Source organism: Amblyomma maculatum, chromosome 1 (assembly GCF_055883805.1).
Source record: "Amblyomma maculatum isolate TAMU_Amacu chromosome 1, ASM5588380v1, whole genome shotgun sequence".
Lineage (NCBI taxonomy): Eukaryota > Metazoa > Arthropoda > Arachnida > Ixodida > Ixodidae > Amblyomma > Amblyomma maculatum.
The window spans coordinates 103,154,238-103,169,295 of NC_139344.1; the positions used below are offsets into that span (position 1 = coordinate 103,154,238).

At 48.9% G+C, this 15,058-nt stretch overlaps 2 protein-coding genes across 6 annotated transcripts in view; one reads left to right on the forward strand and one right to left on the reverse strand.

Moving 5' to 3' along the window:
• The window catches only part of LOC146203351 (uncharacterized), a 205,774-nt gene that overhangs the window by 102,823 nt on the left and 87,893 nt on the right, over positions 1-15,058 (forward strand). The window lies entirely within an intron of this gene.
• The window catches only part of Rhp (GTP-Rho-binding protein rhophilin), a 176,732-nt gene that overhangs the window by 32,224 nt on the left and 129,450 nt on the right, over positions 1-15,058 (reverse strand). For 4 of the 5 annotated variants that reach the window (XM_084588703.1, XM_084588699.1, XM_084588701.1 and 1 more), the window contains exon 2: positions 11,999-12,114. In XM_084588703.1, the coding sequence (XP_084444829.1) occupies positions 11,999-12,114 (116 nt within the window). Of the gene's footprint in view, positions 1-11,998; positions 12,115-13,823; positions 14,089-15,058 lie in introns of those variants that run through there. The other variant, XM_084588700.1, reaches the window with a different exon arrangement.

Consider the following 15,058-nt stretch of genomic DNA (forward strand, 5'->3'; position numbering starts at 1 on the left):
CACGAAACCGAAACTGCACGCGAGACGCACACGAAGCTTGGTACAGACGCGACGTCCGCAGATGACATGTTGCAGTGACTATACGGCGCCAAATTCAAACTGATTGCTCCACTGACACGTGTCATGCACTTGTTTTCTTTTTTTTTTTCCCTCCGGCGCTCTCAAAAATAGCTCAGTACGCACTTGGTACGAAGCTGCGAGGCAAAATAATGTACATGACGCGGCGCAAAGCCGCTTGCAGCTCAGACTAAGCACGTCCGACGGGCTCAGTTTCGGTTTCGTGCACAGAAAACGTGCCGAAATTCCTGGCGAACTCACCAAATTGGCCCTGACTCCTGGATGGCGTTCATTAACAAAAAGTCATCGGGCGGTTTTAGTAATTACCTGCATAATTAGGACAGTGTTGCAATATATACGCGTCCGTCGCTTCTGAGACTTTGTTCCTGCGAATACATTTTCAACCATTTTTTAAAACGTTCGCTGAGACACCCGGTATATTCGGCAGACAAGTGTAAGAAAATGGTGGACTCGTTATGACACATTTTGGAGATAAATGTTTCCTTCTACTTTTTAATCAATTATCTTTGCCATAAAATAAGGTGTCTAAGGTGTCACATGAGCCGAGCGTAAGACGGCAGAAATCGGTCACCTCTAAGCTTTCTGAAAGCGAAGGTAGGGGAATCAGTCCGCTAGTCACCTCGCACGGCGGCCGCTTTCGGCACGTCAAGAGTGCCAAGTTCGCCCTCCGCGGCCAGAAACGAGGTCCATTAACGATGTTATAGAGAGCACGCCGCCACTGGGCTTTGACCCGATGCCAGCGTTCATAATGCGTGTCCAGCACCGCTGCTCGCGGGAAAAGTGCTCTGCTCTCGTTCCAGCCCGAGGCGGCCGCGCGAAATGTGTCCCGCCGGTTGACGAATGCCTCCGCAGTCACGGAACGACCTCCCGAAGAAAGCGGCACAAGGCCGCAGCGCCCAAAGTGCGACGCCTTGCACGCCGCTGCAGCCGCGAAGCGCCAACCCCCAGCCGTAGGAAGCATCATACAAGGGAGCTTAGGCAAAGGTGGTCAGCCACAGAGGCGACATCTGATAAACATTTATAGACATGTGTCAGCCGATTCGTACAATTACGTACCACATGTGCTCTGCGGGAACGAATTGACCAAGACTTCGTCGATGGCAGAAAGTTGTGATTATAGCGAGGCAGCAGGCACCATATAAACCAGTAATCCTAAACCACAGATTGCAACTGCGCATACACACAAGCATACACACGTTTGGATATTTCCGAAATGCACAAGGGCGAAAGAATTACTGCCCCAAACTGTCACACAAACATGCACCATTCGGAGGCGCAGTGGGAGGCCACTCTGCTATGCTCTGATCTAGAGACCCAGCGTAGGCTTGGTAACTCAGGCAAGAGCGGCAGCCCAGGCCACTGGGGTCTTGAAATGAAGACTCCACTCACCGCCCCCCCCCCCCCCCCCCCCCCCCCCCCCCTCACACACCTTTTTTTCCTTATTCTTTTATTTTTTTTATTTTTCATTTTGAAATAAAGTTTTCTCTCTCTCTCTGCGTCACGACGCGTCAATAATTCGCACCTGAAGCAACAGTTGCGCCAAGTCAGGCGTTTTCCAATACTCTCGCGGCCTGCCGACGGATGCAAGGAGAGAGCCGCGTACACTGCGGAACGTTTCTCTACCGCCTTCAGGACGGGACGCCGTACAAAACGGTCCCGCCTCCGAACGGGCGGCACCCACTACCGACGGCGGGGGCCGTGGCCGGGCAATTTGCGGCAGGCGAGCAATGACACTCGTCTCGAAACACCCGCGCATGCAGGATGGCCCGGCTGGTGCCCCAGAAATGGTCGACGCTGGCGGAAGATGGGCCACCCTGGCCGACGACGACCCGAGTAGGCCGAAGGAAAGATAGCCGCGCTATCGTCAATTTCGACTGGACGCGCAGGTATACGCGACAAAGGTCTGGATTCACCGCGCGGCGCCATGAACCTGGCGAGGGGGCGGTGTCTGCATGCTACGTTTTTGCAGGGTGCTTTTTCTCTCCCGGGGATGTCGCTTGAGAGGCGGGGGTGACCACAAACGACGTGGGCACCTGCCGCGAGACGCTGACAGTAGCTGACCCACGCGTGCCGACCACGCCAGCGAGCGAACAGACCGCAGGAGCTTCCGGTCTCCGGGGGAGAAACTGCACAGCTATAGAAAAGCTATAGTATACTCCGAAAACGAAGTATTACCAAAGGACTGGAAAGCGCACAGGACACTTGAAGAGCAGCGATTTAGGTGTGTCCGTTGCCATTGATTGCTATTAAAAACGCGTACACGCTACTGCATCGGCCGAACAGCGGATAAGAGGGAGTGAGCACAATGCGAAGCCGAGGATGGTCAGATACCGCCGAAGGAGCCCCGCCCCGCTCGCACCTCGACAGGAAGTAGTAAGGAGAAAAAGCCAGTACCCGACAAATTAAGGCCAACTCTCGTATTTACTGAAGACCAGCTAATTTGATTTCTCGGATTTTTTTTTTCTGGAGATAGTCTCCGCACTATCGGCAAACAAGCACTGACACGCGGAGACATTTCTGTTGAAAGGGAATAGAAATACCTGACGAAGACTGCTTCCATATCGGAGGAAGAGGGGGTGACAACGCGACACTAGCAGGACTATACATTCGACCTAATCATCTCTTCACTTTCTTTAATCGCTCCGGCTGTTTGTGCAGTGGGCGTATGAAAAAGAAAGATGTATAGAGCAAGGTATGTGCGCAGCTGGGCTCGAAAAGGCTGAATTTCAGTTTTGAGTGACACTGTACTGATAGAATGATCTGCTAACGGAAGATAGATTTAAGCGCTTGAACACCGCCTCCCTTCGCAATAAATAAATAAAAAGAAAGCATGATAGAAGAAGAAGCCTCATCATTGCTCTAAATCGAACACAACATACTGTCATGGCAATGTCAGCAAAAAGCTCAAAATAATGCTTTAATGCGATAGCTTTATCAGTCCCATAAAGGCGATGAGTGTCTGGCGAAGGAACATTAAAGGGGACAGCAGTGAGCCAGCACAGTACAGTAGTAGAGTAATAAGTGGAATTCCGTAAGCCGCGTTAATAAGTTCATTAACTGGTAATTATTATAATCATGAGTAATCATTACCATACCGAATTACATATATAAAATAAGTAGTACTGGGTGCAGGTCCGTACGTGAAGTGGATGAAGTATTAGAATATGTAACTATTTAAGAATGCAAATGAGAATAAAAAAGAAGGAATCAAAATTAAATATATTAAAAACAGGATAAAAGATACTACTATGAATTGAAATAAGAATAGCATAAACATAAGGATAAATGGAACAGATTCACGTGCGGAAGAAAAATGCTCCTTCCATCTGCATCAATCCAATTGTGATCGCCCCAATTTCTGTTCCTTCATTTTTCATTTATTTATTTTCCATCTGCTTATAAACCCAAAAGTTGACTCTGCACGCAAACGCACCCAGTGAATGCCAGATTTTACAGCCGAAAGGGAGAGAGAAAACTTCATTTCGCGAACCAAGTCCCGGTCGCTGCTTCAAGTCACTGTGCACAGGCTGCAACCGAGTTGCAGATTTTACAGTATACAACACTGGAGAAATCGGTTGGGTAGACTATCACGCTATATGGCTGTTCAGTGTGAATTGCGTGCACCCCCCCCCCCCCTTCCTTTCCCCCGAAGCGAACGTTTGTGACACATGGCAGAGTACGCAATCTAATAACTATCAGATGTGGAAACAAGACTGCCGTGGAGCAAAGGGATTTGAGAAAGCGAGGGGCTTTGTAGGAAATCACGAGGTCGACGGCTGTGCTCCGCCGGTGGAGATGCGACCGGTTCTGAGGAGCATTATCAAGCCGCACGCCCGGCTAAAGAGGCAAGAAGAAAGGCGTCGCGAAAAGGAGCGAAAGCAGCTTTCACTGCCGAGGCATGCGCGCTGTTGCTGCGCCCGGAGGTACCAGAGAGACGACTCCGCGCACAACGCCTTTCCCAACCAAACTGTCGCCGCGCCGACAGCCCTTGACACGAAAATTCGCGAGGGTGCCGCTATCGCCTTCGAAAGAACACGCACAGCCAGCGGCAGTGTGGCCGTTGCGGGAAGCACACTTTCCAAGTAAGTTCGTCGGGATACACGGCGCGTGCTGGGAAGTGGCAGGCACGAGAAATGACAGCTCCGCGAGGCTCTCAAACTAAAGTGGATCGCGGCATGGCTGGGAGCAAGATCGGGCAACAAGCCCCGCGGAAGAATAATAATGACCAGAAGGGGGACGGAATCATTAGCCACAGACCCCCCCCCCCCCCCCCTCCCCCTCCCCTTCCCCCTCTCACGATCGGCCTGATCTGGGGCGCGCCATCGGAGGAAAAAGTGCGACAGGGCGACACCGGGGAGAAGCAGGCAGTCTCACGACGCTACAGCGCGCATCCCCGCACGCAAACCAGAGGACCCGAAACGGACCACTTTTCTGCTCTGACTCTGACCTGCAATTATTCGCGCACGAAACAAACGTCGAAGTGGAATAACGACAGACTTCCTTGCGACAAGCACACTAATTATTAATTAGCAGCGACCCAGATACACCCAATCTGGGCTTTCATTCCGTCACCGAGAAAGAAGTAGAACTAACACAGTCATTCCACTGCGAAGACTTTCGTATCTGGAGAGCTAACATCACTGTACATAGGGTACCGTATATGCTATAGAGTCATTCCATGCGAAGCGTCCCAGGCCCCAAAACCGACAATTGCCAATTCCTTTGAAAAAATTGAGGCGATTGTCGATCGCGTGAATACAGTTTTGGTAAAATAATTTGGCGAAGAATATTCTTTTTTTTTTTTTTCACGTAAGCGACTTTTGAAGTTTTCGCGAACACGCAAACGTTGCTTGCAGTTAAATATTTTTATATCAGGTGCAAAAGCAGATACAATAACAAATTCTATTTTATATTATCGCATATATGTTTTTCCTTAATGTACTTTTATTACTTCCCCCATATGAGGTTATTCTGCGTTTCCTTGGTTCAATAAGGAAGCGAAAAATTGTGCGTTTTTAGTATTTATTATCATGAACTTCGTTCATGTTTCAGTCACAATAATTTTTTACATCGTTTACCTTTTGGTAGAGTTGATGCCAAAAATAATTTCGACTTTCTTTAAGAAGTACTTTTTGGGAAAATCAGTCCCAAAGTTGGCAAAAAAGCGACACCGTTGTTAAATTGAGAGGTAAATTAAGCCTAAATGCTTTCGAGATAAAAATGCGGGACATAGCTTATTAAACGTACAAACTTCACAGCTTACAATCCAGACCGTCTTGCTCGATTAAATTTTGTCTGACGCGAGAAATATATTTTTCAAGTTCACAACCAGTGTCACTGTTCACCACTGGATAACACTTGTACGCCCACTTTTTTTTTTTTTTTTTTTTTTGGGAGGGGGAGGGGGGGGGGGGGGGGGGGGGGGGCACGCTTACTTTATCTCTTTCCCAAGCCACCTTTCTCAATTAGCTGATGCCAAAAAAAAGCTCATCTTCAACGATGCGCTTTCCAGAGTTTGACATTCATTTTTGGCCTCGGCCTGGTCAGGAACGTGAAGAAAGCATTGACGTGACGCTCATTGAGTAACAGTCAACTCTGCAGAGACAGAAGAATCGCATGGATATTTTTTTTTTTTCTCCTGTCTCACAGCAGAGCGAAATGATGGCTCGAACTTGCCCACGGAAACGTATAGAAGGGCCAACCTACAAACAGGAAATTTCACGACATTCTTTTCTGCCTTCTGCTTTCTTATCCTCTCATCTGTTCAACATTTGAAATTTTCGTTTCAGATTAAGACAACCTGTTATTCACGGCTGTTCCTTTACTTGAATTTCTTGAGCATTTGAGCTTGACGTGACGGCAACATTAAGTTTTGAAGGCGTTACTGGCCTGAAGTCGTGGATCTGAGCATTCCTTTCACTGCGATTGTCAAGGCAAATTGGAAGCCAGTTATTTTCTTTTTTTATTGCAGTTCTGCGTTGGGCACCAAGATTACTGTACTTCTCTTTTCATTTATCCAGGCAAACAGATCCTCTGGTGATCTCTATCTGAGCACGAATATTTGACCCATTTAATTCAGCATGCCTTTTTCAGACCCCGTGATGAAATTTCAATCGAGAGGGCGGAAATTGGTAATGGCCTTTAAGTTGAACTGCGCAGTGGTTTGAACTCCTAATTTATCTGTATCAACTTTTCTCTTGCCTTTCATACTGAGAAGTAAGCGATGCAGATGGACCCGGTACTGCAAACTGCCGCTCATCAGCCATTTTCAGTGTACCGAGACACGTTCCTGTCTTCTAAACTCCAGATGTCTGTTTTATGTGCCTTTGAGCCTTCCAGGTTGAAAATTGTTTAAAGCGCTGCCAACGACGCCTTACCAGCTGCCTTTTCTCTCTGTTGAGCGATGACTTGCGAAAGCTGCTTCAAGCTGGCAAGCGCTGTTAGACTGAGGATGTACGCGACAGAAAAATGCTGACGCTGAGCATTTATGGCGCATAACGTGAGCATAATTCGCTTCGAAAAGTATGGGCTACGGTTGGCGCTTAGTGGCAAGTATCAGGTTCTTGCATGACCCGTGTTAAGCTCGGCTGTTTCATGCACAAAACAATGGATCTGCGCCATGCAGAATGTCTCTCGCGTCTGATTATTCTCCTGTCTAGATGAAGACCTCACATCGGTCACGGTTTGCTTTCTTCACACAACTGTATATTATTAAAATGCTATTGCAGTGTAAACACATTGCGGTAGAGTAGATGGTGATTGTACTGCCATTTTTCGCTCAGAAAACATCATTTACCCACATAAATTGGATCGAGCGTTTATAAGCCCTCTGAAATTGAGCTCTGCCGCATAGTTCTTATGCAGCGAAAACACTGTTGTGCAGTGCCGAGCAGTGACACTGATTGTGAACTTCAATCTTTTTTTTTCTCGCGTAAGACAAAATTTACTCGATCAATAGGTTCTGGATTGTAAGCTAAGAAGTTCGTGTGTTTAATGAGCTATGTCGCGTATTTTTATCTCGAGGGCCTTTAGGCCTAATTTACTTCTCAATTTAACAAAAGTGTCGCTTTTTGCCAACTTTGGGACTGAATTTCTCAAAAGTGCTCGTTAAGAAAAGTTTAATTTATTTTTCGCATCAACTCTACCAAAGAGTGAATGCTGTAAAAATTTATTGTGACCGAAACATGAACGAAGTTCATAATATAATAAATACTGAAAACGCACAATTTTTCGCTTCTTTATTGAATCAAGGAGACGCAGAATAGCCTTATGCGGAGGCAGCAATGAAGTTACCTTAAGGAACAACATATATGCGATAATATAAAATAGAATTTGTTATTGTATCTGCTTTTGCACCTGATTTAAAAATATTTAACTGCAAGCGACTTTCGCGTGTTCGCGAAAACTTCGAAAGTCGCTTACGTGAAAAAAAGAAAAAAAAATCTTCGCCAAATTATTTTACTAATACTGTATTCGCACGATCGACAATCGTCCCATTTTTTTCCAAGAGAATTGGTAACGGTCGGTTTTGGGGCCTGGGACGTACCGTTCCGCATGGAATGACCCTATAGGGTTCAAACTATGTGGGGTATGTGCGACGTTAAACACCAACGCTGCGCCAGAGTTAATGCGGGACGCCGCGTTAATTACGAACGCCCTCCCCTTGTTTCACTGCCTTGACTGAAAAGGGATGTCGCAAGCTTGTTTAGTGGCTTCCAAATCTCCTGCTTGCATGGTCAGACAGTGACTGCAAGCCGCAGATTTAGAAACCACCGCATTTCCGAGAGGAACATAATGGAGTAACAGAGGCAACTCCAAGAAGCAAAAAAGCAGCGACAGAAGTGCTACCTGAAACGACAGCGTGCAAGGCGAACAAGGTCGCGCCGCACAACAGAAATGGAGCCATATCCTGCAGATGTGCAGGTAAAATTAAGCCAAATCCGTTCGCCATCGAACCCCCCCCCCCCCCTCTCTCTCTCTCTCTCTCTCTCTCTCTCTCTCTCTCTCTCTCTCTCTCTCTCTCTCTCTCTCTCTCTTTTTTTTTTTTTTTTTTTTTTTTTTTTTTTTTTTTTTTTTATGGCATGTGGCAGCTACTCCCCGTGAGACCAACAGCGGGAACCCGGGAGTGAGGGGCCAAGGCCGAGGCGAGCGAGCTTTGAATAGAGGGGGAAAAAAGGCGGACAGGACGAGCGGGGTGTCCCTCTTACGAAGTTTTACTCTTTTCTTGTTTTGTGGTAAATGAAGTTACTTAAAACGACAAAGGTGTAAATGAAATTAACCAGTTACAAGAAGAGGCGTATTTCCACTGCGCCGCCTAGCCAAAAAAAAAATTAAAAGGAATATATTTCTCTCTTCCCTATTTTTAGCTTCTAATTCGCCCGTATCTGCCCCCCTCCCTTTTTTTCTTCTCTTTATTCTCTTGACTTTTTCCACCAATCCTCTAACCTCTCTTTTGTTATCAAAACGCGTTCCTCATCCATTCGTCCATCTTCCCCAGTAAATCCCAGCGCTCTCTCCAGATCTGCCGCTTTTCCCGCGGGAAGGGCAGGACGAAGTTTTTGGCACCTTAGAACAACATGTTCCGTTGTTTCCGCCTCAGTTGTGAAAGGTTTCTAAAAGGTTGCTTCCACACCGAAGCACCTCATGATGAAACATAAAGGTAACAAACCCCCAAGGGAAATAAATAATTTGCGTATGGCAATTGTCCTGAAACAAAGAAGAAGACGAAAAAGTTTGGCGCTTCCATCGAGCGGCCGTGGCACTGTTGTGGCTAGTTTAGGCAACGAATTTTGCAGGGAAGCATCACGGAATGCAATCGAAAGGGCCACACATTGTTATCTGGAAATAAAAAAAAAAAAACTGTATAGTTTAATGAAAAATAAAGGCAACGAGTTTAGGTACAGCAAAAAAAGAAAAAGAAAGGAGGGGGGGGGGGGGGGGGGTCGAACTTCGGTAGGCAGAGCGCTAATGCACTGCGCCACAGAAGCTGATCACTGCTAATTGTGCTCTTGAACGTGTTTATTCTCTGTTAGGGGGCTTGGCGGCTCACCGGAACTGCGTCCGAGGGGCTGTTCGGAAATGCGCTATGGAGAGATCGGCATGTTTGAGAAATAACTTTTTGTAAAACGCGCCGATCTCTTTCTTCATAGCACATTTCCGAACAGTCTAGGACGCAGTGTATATGACACGGGAACATTGCCTGTAAAGTGCTTCAAAGAAGAAGAAAAAAGGCTTTTTCGAACCATGGAGATCCAACAACAACCAACTGCCTCATATCTGTAAACAACCCGAAATAATAGGTCACGTATTTTTGCACTGTTCGGAAGGGGGTTATTTCTGGGACGTGCTACTAAAAAAAAGAGTTAACGCTCACCTCTTACGGAATTACATTTTTGCCTACAAATAATGAAGACGGTTGTCCTTTTCATTTAGTTATGCTCGTGCGGCCTCTATTGTATATGGCGCTTCGGAATGGCCGGAGTATCACTGCGTCATGGATGCGCGGCCTGCACACATGTACTTTCGTGAAAGTATTCACAGGTTTATTGAGGTATTGAACTCTCAAACATGTGCCCCGGACTGATTACCAAGGCTCTTGGATAATTTTAGTGTGTCAAAGCCATACTCGCAAGAGTTGACAGGTTTTATTTCTTTTTTTTTTTCTGCGATGTATTTTGATGTCCGTTAAAGACTGACAATAAACAGAAAAAAAAATGAAGATATCGGGTGGAATATCTGAACGCGGAAGACAACGGTGACGAAGGCATCATTAGCCCCATCGCCAAGACAGGAAGCATGCGTCGCTGCTACAGGAAAAAAGCGGAGCGGACGCGGAGAGGCAATAACTGGGGCAATAAGGTGTCCTGTCGCTGTGTGCACTGTTTGCGCCTACCAGACCGATACGAATAATTCATTTAGGAAGCTACAGTGAAGTGGAATAAATTCTAGATCGCATTTTTTCCGCTGTCGAAGCGGAAAAAGAAAAACGGCTTATGCCCGATATTTACTTGCTTGTATTTGTGAAGCCCCGCAGTGCATGTTTTATGTTCTTATTATGTTTATGCTTACTCCACGCAATAATCATTGTAAGCCACCATATTTTCACAGTAAGGCAGATAATTTCAACCATGTAGGGTTCTTTAATGTGCACTGACATCGCACAGCACGCAGACGCGTTTGGGTTCCGCCTGCATCTAAAAGCGGCCGTCGCGGCCGGGACTCGATCCCGGGTCCTTAGGAACAACAGTCGAGCGTCATAACAATTGATCCACCGCAGCGGGGCGCGTGTGGTCCCTGTTTTTGTAATACTCTCGGAACAAAAATACGGCGACAAATGTCACTTTGCGTCAACTGTTCGAAAGTTATTCTCTAAAATTTTGGAAACCTATTTGATTCCCGGAAATTTTTTTTTTTTCTTTACCAGGCGAAATTTGATTCGTTTCACGAATCGAATCGAATCGAATCGAATCGAAGGATATCCGATTCGCTATTTGCGATTTTCGATTATCGATTATTCGTACACGCCTAGTATAGCATAAAAGCGGCGCATTTCGTACATTCACCGCGAGTACTCTCGAGGCACATATAAGAAAGCCACCAGAAATTAAAAAAAAAAAAAAAAGTTAAGCGGACACTTCATCTCGATCCTCAAGGGTACCTACCAACCCGACCGTGTCATGTGCTCTCGTTACGTGCTAGGGTCGCGGTGGGTTCGACTCCCATCTCACCCTTTCATCTCAAAGGAGCTGCACGAGGTGGCCAGCTCGACCATGTAATGTGGCCGCGTGACGTCACACAACCCGCCGATTAATCAGTGTCCGACAAAGTCACCTGCCAACTATGTCACCTGCCCTTGAATCGACAAAGCCGACGGCGGATTTTCATTAGGAACGAAAGCAGAACGATGCACGCGCAAACACACCCTTCTTTCCATCCTTCGACTGGTCACCTTAATAGAACGTGTGACAGCCAGCAGTGTTTGCACCCCGACGTCTAAGGGCGCCGCATGCCGCCTGTGTCGCTCGAGCTCGGCCAAAGCGCTCCACATGAGCGCCATTTAATTGGATAAGCGCGCTCTGGCCTAATTGCGAATGCTTTTGTTCGGCGTGCAGTGCAAAGAGCCACGAGGCCGCGCCAAAAGGCTTATCGGCTTCCTTCCTAAGTACCGCATTATGCGTAATAGCGCCCCAGGCGAACGGCTTGGGAAGGAACACTCGTACCGCCCTTCGATCATACAGATTCGCGTGTGTCGGCCAATGCATCGACAGTACCGCCTGATGGGATGACTTGAATCGAGCGCGTAGAGTGCACTCGAAATGCAATAAACGCTCCGGGGAAGAGGGGCCAATCCAGTGGCCAAGAACCCCGAACCCTGTTGCAAGCAAGATGGATGTCCCCAGGGACGAAGCTTCCGGTTACATCATCCCTATTTGTTTCCGGTCGACCAAGCTGAGCGGAATCCCCTCGCTTTTGTCTCCGCATGCAGCGGCCGACCTCGATCGTTTCAACCGCGGGACCCAATTTCGAAGGAATGCAGCCCCACCGCACTCGCGCGGGGACACGCGCGCCAGCGGCCGCTTTTCTAACTCCCGCCACACCTCCGAGAAAAGCTCGTGCCGCCACTTTCGCGTTTACATGGCTGGGTGCATGGGTTTCCACGTGAGCGCTCACCAAACTCCGCCCGGCGACCAGGATGCGAGACGGCCGCTCGCGTCCTGCTCGCCGCCAGGTGGCACGCGCTGTGCAGCTTAGAAGACGTCTCTGCCGCAGCAACCAAGACACTTTCGCAAGAAGGCCTCATCAGCAGCCGCTGCTCTAAGGCAGGTGCGGTGCGCGAGAGAAAACGTTTTCTCGACTGTTTCTCGCAGACATTTAGCCATACTGCCCGCTGGTAGAAGGAAAGACGCAAATGAGCACTCACTTGAAGAGCTTTTCAGCTCCGTTGCGCATCATCATCTGTTTGGTGATTTCATGGTTGATCTTGGAGCGCCGATACTGCAGCTTGCCTCGGCACGTGGCAGCCCGGGGATCCGAGCCCTGCGGGAGAGAAACACAGTTACATTGGGGCAACGCTCGAAGCGAGAACGTTCACAGTGACGAGATTCATCCGGCAGTAATATATCATTCGCCGGCGCAGGCGACAACGATCCACAAAGAACTTTTGATAGACGGCACACAAGTACTGCGCTCATAGGCATATACAGCGAAACACCGCTTACTACAGTGCAGGGATAAACACATATGCCAGTCGGATGCCACTTCGTCAGCAGTGAAGCTCTAACCACATTCATCGCCGCCGCATCCTCCGCTGTTTAAAGCTGTACTTCTAAATAAACAAAACAATAGGTGCAACCATTTTAAAGCCAGTGACTGATTTGTTGATTTATTTGCTCCAGTGATTGGTTAATGGGCTGGTACTGCCTACTGCTCTTTAAAAAAAAAAAAAAAGAAGTTCCATCCCATCTTAGCAAAACCATCAGTCACAATGCGATAAATATTGATGAACTCCTTTACATGGCTCGCCGCATTCTATTGTGCCATCAGAAACAGCGAATGATTTACGAAAGAGAAAAAGGTGCGGGGAGGAAACAAAAAGCTGCAAAAGTGCGCGCTACAGGTTTGTGCAATCCGGCTGCATGAGCGCGAGGATTGCGGCATGTCTCCTTCCCGTCCGAGCCCAAGGAGCGCAGTTCGATCAAAACATCGGAGAAGTACCTGGCGCGCGAATTTTCCCCGAATCGGCCGACCCCATTGCCGCAGAGTCGCGGCAGACCAGCCGAGGTCATTTTGCACCCGAGCTTTGTTTGCGAAACCACAATTCGTGCGACGCCGCTTTGCAGTCTGACCGCAAAAGAATACGCAAATGCCGTGGCGGCTGCGCCCGGTAAGCCAGTTAGCATATGTCGCCGAAATGGAAGCAAGGCGAAAAAAAAATAGAAGAAAAAAGAACGGCAGTCGGAGCTTCATAAAAAAAGAAGTAACGTTAATCTTGCAAAGTGGTCCCAAAATACAGCCCGCAGCTTCGCCGTTGCGCTGTGGCGCGTTACGTGCTCGAGGCACTCAAAACCGGGCGCCGCGAACGTAAAACGGAAGTGCTTGTCCCACATTTTCCTCGTCGAAGGTACACGCGATTGCCGAGCCCATTCCCCGATGGAGCGGCGCGCGAATTTGCCACGGTGGATGCGACTCGCGTAGGGCTGGGGCCACAGGCAAGCGCGAGCTGATACGGATTCATCGCGCGTCACAAGTTCCTGCGTGCGTCTCGTCTACTTTGTACAGCGACAATGATCACATACCTGCTCTCCCGCGCGCACGTAAAACTTATGCACCCTGAAAATATTCACAAACAGCACCGAGACAGTGATCACAAGAAAGCGTGCTCTGTAGTTAGAGGAAAACAACGTTACCCACACTCCAAGCACATTTTCCGCGTTACTCGAGCTCGATGGGATCTGATCTGGTCAGGCTGCACAAAGCCGGCCTTGAGGCTGCCTCGAATTTCCTCTTCAATCATACACAACAGCTCTACGCAAGCAAGATGGCAGCGCTTGATACAACCCCGGAAATGAATTTGCTACATTCAACATACCACTGATGCTCATCTTTTAAGCACATAAATAGCGTCACCTGCAAGTAAATGAGTTTTTACATTGCTACAAAGTCAAAATCAGCCAGTGAACTTCAAAGCATAAAGCATGTGTTACGTACAATTGAAAACAGCACAGAATAAAAAAAAAAGGAGGGACCTGTTTAAGGGCGATCACAAGATTGTTCAGATTCTCTATCCACGTCTCCATACTTGTTCGCAGCGGGCTGAAATCCACAGCGTCCGAGCCACACGCAAAGTCCTTTAGGTAGGAGAAGGGGCTCTAATCAAGGGTCACAATGTGGGTCAGCACCGAGCCAGGCAGCCGAAAGACATCCCCAAGCACGCTATCCGACCAGGGCCCACTCGAGTGGCTCGCGTAGGCAGGTGCACAAACACTGGACGTCTTCTCTTCCACCACACACGGAGGGGACAGCCTCTGATCTGAGACAACGCACGCGGCGGCCAGCGGTCTTTGACGGACGCCAGCTGCGGCTCGGACGCGGAGTGCAGCCAGTGTCGCGCTTTTTAGCCGACCACCCAGCGCAGAAGGACGCGGCCTGGTCGACCGAATGGGTTCCAGTTGTAGCAAGCAGCAGCTACGCTGCGGGGGGAGACGTTTCGGCAACTTGGCTCTCCGTTAACTTCTGGCGACTGGCGCGGGAGTTTGCGCGACCCACATCAAGCGGCGGAGGGCAAGCGCCGCTCGACGCCTTCTCGCCCTCACGAATGAACGCGTTTTCCAGCGGCGCTCGACCAGCTCAGCGCCCTTGGGTGGGCCACGCCCCGCCACATTCGATTTGTACGCGGTCCCCGGGGGGCTTATCTCAGCGGCTTTTCTGGAAACCCCGCATTTACGATTCCCCGAGATTTTGTTGCTGCGCTGCTCGAGATCCCCGATAGGCCAGTTGGCAGCGTCTTCTCTCTGACCTTCTACCAGAGCGGATTCCGCAGGCAGACCTCCGGCCCCGCGCTGATCTGCGTGCACGTAGCGACACGATCGGCCAACCGAAGAGGGGACACGTGCAGAGCGAGAACCGGGCACCGGGCCGAAGACAGGTCGGAACGCTGTCCCCCTTTCTATGTCGGGGCAGACAACCGGGTTAACAGCGCGGCCAGACACAACCAAAGCAGATGTCTCGACGCGATTGCGGCACACACTGCGGTAGTCCGAAAATGCCGACAACACGACAAACCGGCGGCGAACGTGCGCGATTAGGGAATCGCACGGGGAAAAACATTACTGCCACAGCAAAACACGAGCAATGGAAAAGAAAGAACGCGCGACCCTGATCTTACGGTGCGAAGAACAAGCCGGCGCACAACGAACCAAGCAAGCGTGGAACAGCTGCAGCCTTAGTTTAGCAGCTCGCTCGAGAAAAGGTGATTGCGAAA